At 40.5% G+C, this 12,774-nt stretch overlaps 1 protein-coding gene across 1 annotated transcript; it reads right to left on the minus strand.

Moving 5' to 3' along the window:
• Positions 1-6,293: 6,293 nt before the first annotated feature.
• Positions 6,294-12,530, minus strand: arhgap19 (Rho GTPase activating protein 19). The gene is made up of 12 exons (XM_070984931.1): positions 12,461-12,530; positions 11,038-11,312; positions 10,445-10,525; positions 10,038-10,247; positions 9,504-9,730; positions 8,899-8,985; positions 8,675-8,740; positions 8,339-8,545; positions 8,093-8,191; positions 7,409-7,525; positions 6,927-7,028; positions 6,294-6,430 (listed from the first exon to the last, which is right to left on the minus strand). The coding sequence occupies exons 1-12, from the start codon at positions 12,502-12,504 to the stop codon at positions 6,374-6,376; spliced, it is 1,572 nt and encodes a 523-aa protein (XP_070841032.1). The 5' UTR covers positions 12,505-12,530; the 3' UTR covers positions 6,294-6,373.
• Positions 12,531-12,774: the final 244 nt, after the last annotated feature.

The raw sequence follows: 12,774 nt of genomic DNA on the forward strand, positions 1-12,774 counted from the left end.
TTAATCTGTTTTTCAGTTGAATCCATCAATGGTTAAGATGTAAAGTGAAGAAAAAAGTGAAAAATCAACCAAGGTGATCCAAAGTTATTCAATTCACATCAATATGAGAGAAGCACATAATCAGATTTGACAACCTGAACTAAACAAATATTTAGGTTTTTTGCTTCATAAATGGACTGTATCAAAAATGTAAATTGTAGCAGTTGTCATATCCATCACTACATCATCAGTGATGCGTTCGCTATATCATGGCGTTATGTGGAATATAATTAGATTTTGTCTGAATAAGAGATTTAGTGTTTGTTTGCTGTACGCCGACCAGCGACTGCAGGGCACAGTTTACCCAGCTTTTTATTTACCACCATACTTGAGTGATTATTGCTCGTGGCCTCACTTTGTCTTCTCCCTGCAGACCCAGTGTGACGGGTTAATTTAACCAACCGCTCTTCACAAGTGATGGAAAACAAATTGGCCACAGGCAGAGCCCGTCTGCAGCTGAATTGAATGACTCATTCGGCGATAATCTGCAACAAAGGGAAGGACGAGATGTTGACATCTCCGGGGGGGTGGACCCTCTTATTTCTGGGGCCATAATAGCTTTCTGAGGCAGGGGTGGGTGGGGAGGTTGGGGGCTTTTCCTCCAGACGCGTCTGAATTGATTTCTGGAAGGACAGAGCAGATGCTTTTGTCTCAGCTCAGAAAACCTTTGGATTTGGAACAGTCCCTTCATTTAGGACGATGATCACAAGAACTTCTAATCCGTCCAACGGGAGAAGACTCCTCTATTCACGAAATTAGCCGTGCTGACAAATGTGGTTAATTTGATCAATTAAGACACCAGATTAAATGGGTGCCAACTGCCCTCCTTATGTGATTATTGCGTTACAATTTCACAATTACAAAGCAGCTGTAAGATCCAACTGTTTCCAGTGCAGGTGTGAGGAAAAACATTGTAATGTGAGATGCTGCTTTATGTGCGAGTACAGCAAATTAATTTGTTAATCTGAAATGATCAGTCAATCAAGCAATTTGTCTATTGACAATACTGGGAACCATTTTGAAAAAATGCCAACCATCACCTTATTGCAGATCCTCAGTTGTGAGGATCTGCTGCTTACATGATAGTAAACTGAACATCTTTGGGTGTGTTAGCCAAACATAAGAAGCTGTTTGGACTCTTGGAAACCGTGACCATGATCTGACATTTCATGAATCAAATAGAAAAGTAACCAGCAGATTACTTAATTATGAAGACCTGTAGTTTGAGTCCCAAAGAGCATCTTTTCCGCACTTCAAACCTGCTGACCAAATGCATAGCTATAGAGATTAAAAACGTGATTTCTGCTCAATTAATGTGCAAACATTTGATTTTTACATTGCTCTTTAAATCCAGGTGGCACGGTGGGATGGCGGTAACACTCTCGCCTCACAGCTAGAAGGTCCCGGGTTCAATTCGAGGAAAAACCGGCCTTTCTGTGTGGAGTTTGCATGTTCTCCCCGTGTTCACCTGGGGTATCTTCCATAAAAATACCCCCACTAAAAACATGCAAGAAGGTCACCACCTGACCAGTGGTGACGAAGAGAACTGGGTCCCCGGCCGCCGGTCGGATGGCAGCTCACCGCTCCTGGTCTGCCGCAGAGGAAGGACGACCAGGATGGGTCAAAGGCGGAGGAAAAATTTCACCAGTGCATGGCGTGTGTGCATGTGGATGTTGCTGTGTGACAAATAAAGGGGATTGTCCCTCTGATTCTTCTTCTTCTTTAAATCGACCATCTCTTCACACATGCCCTAACCATGCCGAGGTGTTAGCTTTAGATTGCTGCTGAAACCAACAAATTAAGGTGTGAATGATGAAAAGATAAATAATTAAAGGAGCATGCTGCGTGCAATTAACTTCACATTAAGTATCATATCAATGTTGACTTCAGTGAGTAGAATGTTCTTTCAGTGTTGAACTGGATTTGTATATTTTATTAAGCAATAGACTTGACCTAAATAAAAGCCCTGCCAGTGTTTTACTGCAGTGGGAAACCTAATGCCCAGCTCTAATTAACGGACCTGTCAAATCAGATTCGCTTTCAATGCATATAGTTATAGTTAGCTACAGGTATAGTTCATTATACTAAGACTAGAGATATAAGTACATGTACGTGTAGCAACAGCAGAGTTTTAGCCATCACTTGGTGTGCTTTGCTTCAAAAGTAAAGGTGACTTAAAGGGAAGCAGAGGCTTAAGAATACTCTAAGGTCAAGATGGAGCATCTATAAAGCAGAAGCATCTCTCAGTACTGCTGAATGCCTACCAGCTCCTGGGACACGTCACTGGTTGAGCCTGACCTCTGACCTTCCTGGAGGGGGACAGACAGAGTTTCTCAATGGGTATCAATATAACCATTAATGTCAAGAAAAAATGTTGATTAAAACTCGATCATAACAGAACAATAAAACCAAACTACAATCTGTATATGAACATGGCTATCTTAAAATTACTAAGATTAATTTTAAAAATGTAAATATACGATACATAATGGATTATATTTCTGCTCATGGAACGTGGAACCAATCAAAATAGATATCTTTAAATGATGTCACATTTAACTGAACACAATCTTGAAAATCCAAGACATGATTTAACTGTTATAAAACTGGCACATAAGGGATTTTATGACACAGGTAATGGTTAGAACAGTTACAGAACCGTTTGTGACGTTTTTCATCACACTTACAACTCCATGTTATCAGATTGCACCCTCTAGTGGGCAAACACAAGCACCACATTGATCTGAAACCTTCTCTCCGGTAGTCTGTTACTGAATACGGTTTCTGATGAGCAATTAATTCCTGTCATGACCTACTGTAGCATTAACACTGGAAAATTCAAAGATACAACGGGAAACATTGAGAAATAAATTCAACGCCACACTTTCTGTAGGAAACAAAAAAGTTTTAATCCAAAGCGGTTCGCCAAGGAAGCCAATGTACATGATTAAGTTATTTTACACTAAGGTATAAAAACAAAGGTTACCACAGTTTAAACCAGATGGTACATCAGTCACAGATGAGTTCACTGACACACTGGAAAAACTGTGTTTTGACAAATGAGAAGACAGAAGTTGGATTTGATCGTCTTTGATTAACCTAATTGATAAGAATTCTGTGTAAAAGTGATGTCGCTCCACAACACTTTCATCTGTTGCGCTCAGTGCACAGAGGAACTCATCAGTGACCACGTACAGCACACAAAGTTAAGATCAGTAACTAAACGTTTCACATTTATGTGAAGAGAAAAACAGACACTTACAGACAACAAGGCTCTGAGGGTCTTTTCAAATATAAAACAGTATTTCACATCATACAGACTGAAGCTGCTCAGGTCTGGGTGGCAAAAGTAAATTTTAAAAAAAAAGGGAAAAAGTGTACCTTAAATCTGGCTCATAAATGTCCCCAGCATAAGACGTTTTTGTTTACCAAAGAGCAATAAATACAAAAGAATCTAATTTAGGTCTCCCTTTAAGCAGGTTTGTAAAACTGCAGTCTATGAAGACTGAGCTGAAAAGGACGAGAAGACGTCATGAGAAGAGGAAAAGACAACATGGAGAAATCCCAATCCAGCGTCAAAATGCTGTTTCTCTGCTGAGGTGAATTCAGTCAGGTTAATTAAGGAAGGAAAAAAAAAGTCCTGCGTACACACCTGTACAATATGACAACATAGTGTAAAACAAAAGGAGGTAAGGTCTTCAAATGTCCATGTGCAACTGACATGTCAGTCACGTTCAACACCTCAATCACTTTCAACAAACCCATCGTTACAACATCCACAACACCTTCAAAACAGGATGCACCAATAACAGATTCCAGTAGCACAAGGCTGAGGGAGGAAAAAAACACAGGTATGGTCTAAGGCAAAAATTCCAGCATAATAATATAACCATGGCACGTATGTTATACATGACCAATAACAGCAAAACTTGACTCCCACAGCTCTGCAGCTGACCTCTGACCTCCCTGAGGAGGAGTTTGGAGAAACATGCAGTTCTGTTTGGGAAACCTGATTTAGTTCCCATTGCTGAAAACCTGGTACTGGTGCATCTGTACTCGCTACACAACATATTGAGCAGACATCTGTTAAGTCAAGCCATGAAGAGTAAAGCTGAAGGAACTGAGAACATAAAAAACACAGTGCCAATATTTAAAGGGACATTAGTAACATTTCTACTCTCTGCAAACACAAAACCGACAATGCAGCTGTGTTTGGAGTGCGTATAGTGCCTAATATTATTATATTTACCCCTAATATTCTTTGTGAGACATAAGGATTTGAATCAGATTTTACACTGTATTTTAACCAAGCAAAAGACTGCACAGCTGTTTGTTTCAAGAGGTTATTGATGCACTTCAAACATTCAGTGTACTTCGCAGAGTTTTATAGAGAAACATACTCAGCACAAGGTCAAAGAAAATACTGTCTCTTTACTCGATCCTTATGTTGTTATGAGTCCGTCAGAAACCTGCCGGAGCTGGTCCAGTCCTCCTTTACTCACACATAATGCTAAAAAAAAATCAAAAATCAATGTCTAGACTCATATAAAAAATAACTCAATCATCACTTATGAGCCACTAAAAGTGTGTGGAGGCGTCTGTATCTGCAGAGGCCCTGCCCTCTACCTGTATTGGCTTATTTTGCTCTGTTCCAGTTTCTGAGTGTCAACCTTGAGGGCAGGACTTTATGTAATGCTTCTGCCTTTAAACAGTTTGGGATGGCACACATTAAATTTAACACTGAGAACAAACAGCTGTGCTGAAACAGAAACGGGTGACGCTGACTGACGTCCAACCAGTTCCTTTCTTACTTTACTCAGATTCATGTCATGAGTATGACCTCTTCTTAACACACTTCAGCCTCAGAGGCTAGAACACACATACTGTGTGAAGAAGAGATGTGACTGTAACAGATTACTGCTCACTTCAACCAGAGTAAATTCATACAAAAAGCCCTTTTTCCACTCGCTTTCTCTCTGCCTCATAATCATCAACATGACAAATCTCTCAACCACTTTTGTTAAAACGCAACAAATGGAGCTTCCATCATCCAACTGGAGAAAAAGTAAAAACAAAACTAAAATGTTAAAAAAAATATTTCATGTCTCATGAGATAATCTGGGAATGTAACGTTTGACACAAACAGGGATCCCATTCGCTGTTTTCATGACAAACAAGCCGGTGACAGTAGTACATGTGATTCTTATTGAATCCTGCTTTTCATATCAGGAGACATTTGAAAAATAAAGCGACTTCTTCATCGATTCTTCATGTGCAGAAATGATCATCCAATCATCACCCAGTTATCAAAGAGTTGCAACTTATCGTACCAAAAACCAAACAAAGCAGTTCCCAAATAGTCTAAAAGCACACACACGTGCACGCACACACACACACACACACACACACACACAACTGTACAACATGTATAAATATTCTACAGACTGTCAGCTCAGTTTGCTAGTGGTCATAGATTCTGATTCAGTAGCTAACAAAACAAGTTTAAAGTGACAACTAGCATAAGCAGGTCTGAGCCAGCGAAGCCAAACCAAAGCAAAGACCCCGGCTACTGTTTAAATGATTCACATTCAGGTGGCGCCGAGTGAGTGTCTATTCAGAACCAGGCGCCATGAAATATGATGAGTGTTGTGATAATGTGTGAAGAGTTTGGTCCATTTCAAAACACAGACTTTCAGCAGATCATATGGTCCCAGACGGTGCTGTCATATTGAGGTTACTACGTAAAATTATTTTATCATGTGTCCAACCCTGTCCTTGGAGTGAGAATCTAAGACTAAACTGGATCAAAATTTAAAAAAAAAAAAAAAAGTTTTGAAAAAAGTTCAATTAAAAGGATGACTGATCAATAATCTGACATTTTGCATTGCTTCTTAACTGAATCATGCTGAAAATATATTGTCTATTAATTCTATCATCTGAATGCTAAAATAATTTAAATTAATAATGAACAGAACTGAAAGAAATTGAGGACTTCGTGAAAGTATTTCTGGAAGTAAAAACGCGTCACATGTTGAAGTCAATTATTATGTAAGACTGATTTGCTTTTTGTATTAATTTATCCCAATCAGATAAGAGCAAAGCTACAGTGGATGATTTAACTGTTAACTGTCCGTACCTGTTTGTAACAGCAGTGAAAAGAAGAGAAGAAGAGCTCCTGGCTTTGGTTTGGCTCTTCTGGCCAAGACGAAAAACTGCTATATATTAGTCACAGTTAAAGTAGACTTACTACGATGAAAACATGATGACAAACAAGAGGAATAGTAATATTAATACTGCCAAAGTCCTGTCCGAGACCAGGAGGAGGTGTTGGGTGTTACACTGAGATCTCCTGAGCAGGAGAGAAACACACCTTGACCACAGAGGGAGAGTCCTGCCGAGATGAATGGGGGGAGCAAACAGAGGTGGGAGGATGGGCAGATGGGGAGAGACAATCATAAATTACACTTAAGCACTGGTGGCTGAAACATTTATCCAAAATTAGAAAAAAAAAATGAGAAAAAGCACAAACCAAATTTTACCATTTGGATTGACTTTGTGTGAATTAATGAACTATGGAGGACACAATAGGAGTCTATGTCCAGTGCAGGCAACACTGTGGAGTCTTGGCTGATGTGTATATTCAGCGGTTTCAACATTAAAAAAAGTGAGAGTAAAAGAGTGTTTGTGATTCTGTTTTCAAGGCCTGCTTTATTTGGAAAGAGTGAGTTTAGTGAACTAAGAATACCGCGGCCGGGCAAAAAGCATGTTTTCACAGATTGGCTGGTACAAAGCAAGTGTTAAGTTGGATGCCTTGAGATGTATCAGCAGCCTCTGGACTGTAATTTGTCTGATGTCAGATGAAGAAGAGCAGAGGAAAACTGTCCTACCGTGGAAACCTTCACAGCTTTTTCTTCCTTGAACATGAAGTCTGGGTTTTTTACGACCAGCCCTGCTTTACCCAACACAGGACCATTTAAAGGGCTGTTCACCTGTACACACACATACATACTCCAAAATAAGATTCTTACATTTGATAGCAAGATAAAATTAAAATTTTGGGTCAGATGAAAGACAAGAGTAAACTATTAGAACTACTATAATACTGTATTATATACTGTGAATTTCCCTTGGGGATGAATAAAGTATCTATCTATCTATCTATCTATCTATCTATCTATCTATCTATCTATCTATCTATCTATCTATCTATCTATCTATCTATCTATCTATCTATCTATCTATCTATCTATCTAACACAAATTCAGAGTGAAGAAAACAGAGATAAGCTAACAGAGAAGATGCTAAGGCGCTTTGGATATTGACATTAGGTATTGTCACCCTCACTGTGGTGAAGAAGAGAAAGGCTCACCATTTGCTTGAGGACGACGTTCTCTTTACCAGATTTTCGTCCTGTGCTGGTGACAGTATCAGGGGAAATATGTCTGAGGCGCCTCTCTGCTGTCACCTGCTCACCACGAGCTTTGCGCTGTTACCAAAGCATCAGGGTGGTAAAAACAAGTCAGAAAGATGAGTTTGGTTTAGAGATTGTTACACACATTAGTTGTTTCAAGGTCCAGTGTGTAGGATTTAGTGGTATCTAGCAGCAAGACTGCAACTCCTTGCTTCACCCTCCTCAGTGGCGGCTAAAAAAAAAAAGCACTCTCTACAGTCAGTGTTTGGTTTGTCCGTTGTGGGCTACTGTACAATCATGGCAACGCAACACAGCGGTCTCAGTGGAAGAGGACCTGCTCCTTCTGTATCTGTGAAGAGCTCATTGTAGGGTTACAAAACTAACAACGATGTTCATTTTCATGTGATTCCAATGAAAACATAACTATGAATATTATGTTTCATTGCTGCCATATTCTGAAAATAGATCCACCTAAATTTTACAAATGTTTACATTTGTGAGGCTAGAGTTAAGGACACAACACTGTCTTCCTTCCATGTTCTTTAAGTTAATGAAAATGAAATGTGGAAAAGATCAGGGTCATTTCTCGATCTTAATGTCTTGATCTTGTCCTCATCCTGACTTTCTGGGATTGGTTAGTACCTTGATGAGACCACCAAAGGAGCGGGACCGGGGATGTTTCTTGCTGGGAGGCGGGGGCGCCTCGCTTGTAGGCGTCCCTGAGGTTGTCTGTTTGACTAACTACATTGAGGAAAAAGAGAGCTACGCTGTTAATATTGAAGATATTTAACATACAATCTCTAAAACAACATGAGTTGCATTTGCAAATGAATGTTTTCAGTTCAGCCAACTGAAGTCTAGGGCAGTCAAAAAGACCGAGAGATGAACCTGTCGGACGAGTTTCTTCTTCTTGGCGGAGTCCGGCATGTTGTGGTGGACATGTCTGAAGAGCTCCTTCAGAGCCTCTTCTGTGTATTGCTGAGCCGGTGATTGGCACTGCTTCTGAGAGCTGGGACCCAGAACAGCTGTCCTCTTCAGGGGCAGCACTCTGCGCTGCGCAGGAGAGCCACTCGACGCCAGCAGCTCCAGATCGTCCTGAGTGAAGAGAGTTGTACTTTAAGTGGAAATAATTTGATGATAGAAAGAAACGCCGCTAAGCATTTTGTGGTGTGTTTATGCTGCATGTTGGAAAATGGTGCTTTGATGCAGACTCCCTCCACTAGCCTTGATCTGCAGGGCCTTGGTCCCAGTGAAATGCACTCTGGCATAATCTCGCAGGTAGACAGGAGCCTGAACAACACACATTAGACATGTCACTCATCCATAGGTTATCCATCAAAGCAGTCACAAGGCCCAATCTGTTTCTGTGGTTCCAGACTTTATATGCATAATGAACAGCAAAGCCAAGTTCATTTTTTTGATGTTTGGTGTGTGTGATCAATAATCACCCTGAAGAGTTTCTGTGAGTGTTTAATGAGGAAGGCCATGCTGTTGTTCAGTTTCTTCAGATTGTCTTTCAGGTCACCGGCTGTCATCTGGAGCAGGACACAATGGAAGAAAAACACTTAATACTGCATGCAGAGAAATTTGATCATAATGGGAAGGAAAGATTTAAAAACAATCTCAATTTAATCTTCAAGGTGCATCAACTGCTAGAAATACATACACTGTGTATCCCTTTCTTTTTTGTGAATCATTTGTATCACCTACCTTGTTCACAAAATATAGTAGAGAACTTCTCATGAACCTGATTTTTCTCAAATCACACACATAGTGGCTTTAGGGATAATGCATGTCGCAGGTTTCAGGCAGTTTTCTTAAAGGGGGATAAGTATTTGTGGTAGACAACAGTGGTCCCAAAAATTTAGCAAAGTAGTCCCGACTATGGATAATTGGTTAACCACGAAGAATATTTTGGACCTTTTATGCAAGTGGGCTTATACATCAAAATTAACTGAAACTGACATCCACAGCCTTGATCTATGATTTTTGTCGTATCTGAGGCCCTTGTACCTGGAACACTTATTATGTAGTTATAAGTTATAAATCTTACATGTCTGGGCCAGAGGACATGTGGGGAAAACATCAGGGCCAGGTTGAAGGCAGACATTTTGTTCTTGTCCTGCTGCTTGGCGGTGTGGTAGAGCAAGTCCAGCAGCAGTTTGAGCAGTGAGCGGTTGGCCTGAGGTAACAGCAGGAAGAGCAGCTGCAGGGCCTCTATTTGGCGCTCCTTGTTAGGTATCGCAGTCTTGTTGCCGTGTTCATCGAACAGAGTCATATCTGGAGGAGGGACAAGGATGGAGGAAACAAAGTCATGAACCAAAATCACCACAAAACAACTGTAATCACATGAGCATTTTAAATCTTCCTTTTGCACTTGTATTGAAGAAAGGCTTGTAAGGACGAAATCTTTGGCATTTTCAACATCTTAACAGATTCGTTTCAGGGGTCAGGCCTTCAGATTGTGCTTTTCAAAATATTTTATACTGTAATGTCTTGCAAACATTGAAAAAAACATAGCAATACTGTTCAAGTATCATCAAGTAAAATTACACCAAAACGTGTGTGTGTGTGTGTGTTTTCACACCAGCTATCTTAAGATGTGCATGGAAGTGTCTGTGTGTGAGCAGCGGCTCGGGCAGCTCTCCCAGGAAAGTCTTGAGCAACGTGGCCACGTCATTGGGATGAAAGTCTCCAGACTCCAGGTCGACATCAGCCCCGCTGTTGAGGAGCTCCTTCAGGGTCTGCTGCCGAACGCTGTTCCCCGGCACCCGAAACAGACCCTCCACATGCAGATCTGAGTGTGTAAGAGCAGGTGGGTAACAGCATCAACACTACTTCCACAAATAGATAAATAAATAAAATGGATTGATTGATTAAAAGTAATTATGTGTATTATGTGTTAAAATTATATCAGATTTTCAGAGGATTCTGTTCTTTCTCCAAACACCACAAAGGATTAAGGAATCTGTGGGTTTTATTTCAATGACTCACTTTTGGTGAGGTACTCAATGAGCTGGTATATCTGGGCAATGCTGCTCTCTGTCAGTGGGGTTCCAAACACAATGCCTTTATCTGTAAAAGCAGGAGGAGAGATGAGAGTGAGCGATTATATTAAAAGCTCCTGAAAGACCCCTCAGAGAAACACTGCTTCCATTTCTACTACATGTGCCTTACAATAGGACAGTCTCATCACAGACAAGCAGGGACACTAAAGTCTGATGACATGTCAGCCAACATATTAAAGAACACACTGGCACAGGAGACAAACAACAACAATCAGGTTATAAAAATATAAACTATTTCAGAGGCAGCTACATCTGTTGGTGTGTGTTTAGAGCCAGATGTTAAATTTCAGCGTTAAAATGTGAAGCGGACTTGAAAGGAGGGTCGGCTATTCCCTGAGATGATCTGATTGCTGCCTCGTGTCTGCGTTCACCTGATCTGGCGCGTTGTCTAAATCAGACATGATGGACTCTGGTCTTTCAAATTCCATAAATATTCATTTATATACAAACATGGAGAGGGGCATTCACTGTGGCTATTGCTAGAGGGAACATCTAGATATCACCTCATTGACCTCTGACCTTTGCGTTTGAGGAAGTTGAAAGAGCGAAAGAAGCCTCCATTTCCACCTGTTGGGGTCTTAGGACCCTCCTCACCAAGGAGCTGAGCAAACTCTGTCCCGGGAAGATCAATAAGGCGAGTGATGTTACTGAGCACCAGCTCCAGGAAAATATCGGGGTTCTCATGGCGGAGTTTCTCCACAAAAAAGTCCGGGTTGAAGATGACTGGTGGTCGGCCAGCACGAGAGCCCCCCGGTGATTCTTCTTGATTGATCACCATATTGCACTCTGTACCTCTGAGGAGGAGACACAGGAAGACTGTAGTTTCTACTATTGTTATATTTTTTTTACTTATTGTTATATTTTGGACTTTTTTAATAGCTTCTTTTTTTAATAGATGTGTCATGCACCAACCTCACCAAAGCAAATTCCTCATATGTTTAAAATCGTCCTTGGCAATAAAGCTTTTTCTGATTCTGATTCTGATCAGAGAGCTATCGGCCTCTCATAGTGTGAGAGAGGACATCATACACAAGTAATGCTTAGGTCAACTATTAAGGCTAAGTAGCCTTTTCACAGTCCACTCAGTCTGAAACGATGATGTCTGCTGCTTGGTGGATATGCTTAATCAACTAGTGGACCTTCATAATTAAGGATCTTTGTTGTACATGTATCTGTAAATCAATGCCACTGTCAATTATAATGAATGTACACCAAATAATAATGGGGTGGACAAATTCCCTGTACACATGTCAAGTGTATTAGCCCAAGATGATATAACCCTGGAGACTTTGCCCTTGCTATTTTTTTTCCCACCACACAACTGTTTTCTCAATCCAAATTAACATTACTCCACATAAAAAGCAAATTGAAATTAATGTATAAAATCATCATAGTGCCCCTTTAACCCTTTCCTCGTCCTCTTCCATGCAGCTAGTTCTGATACCATTAACGTTAGCATTGTCGACCTCACAAACAAGCACAAAGTTGAATCTACGTCTCTAGCAATTTCAGCAAAGCTTGAACATTACAAGCTGAACAACGGCACAAAAAAGGGATTTTTTTGCGGCTAACAGACCATTCAGCTAACAGTGCTAACGTTAGCTGAGTCAAGCAAATAATTCCCACTAACGTTGCTTAACTTGTTTTCGAAATAATCATTTCAATTGCTGGCAAAAATGTCTGACCATAAAGCTAACTAACTTTGTTAACTTCAGCGTATAAATGTATGTTACGCAGCTAACGTTAGCTAACGTTAGGTAGCTAGATTAAATGACTTCGCTCGGACTGACGGCAAGACAGTGACAGTCCTTGATAATCAGTCTCACAAACGTTTATCTGTTTCAAACCTCCCAAGTTCAGCTTTAGCCGTGAGTAATGCTAACTCTGTGTTCATATAAATACCATTCAAAACGTAATCACGCCGGTCTCAATTCGTTCTTACCTTCTATTTTGTGTGTTTTCACCGACATCTCTACCCGCAGCCATGTTCAGTTTGAATCCTCCGCTGTTGTCCTCCAGGCACCGCCTACCCCATCAACCATTGGTAGTTCATCGAAGATAGGCATGGCTATTCGGCTCTGATTTGCATGTCCCTCACTGTGATTGGTCGGTTTGAATTCAGTAGCAGTTTCAAGATATAAACAACATCTGTATGCAAAATCTAGCTGAAGGAGTAAATAATGCATACAAATATACAACAAGAGCATATTTCATCACAATATTTCTGTTCGATATTTATTTGCAAGTATCACACGC

This window comes from Chaetodon trifascialis, chromosome 2, assembly GCF_039877785.1.
Source record: "Chaetodon trifascialis isolate fChaTrf1 chromosome 2, fChaTrf1.hap1, whole genome shotgun sequence".
NCBI classification, from domain to species: domain Eukaryota; kingdom Metazoa; phylum Chordata; class Actinopteri; order Chaetodontiformes; family Chaetodontidae; genus Chaetodon; species Chaetodon trifascialis.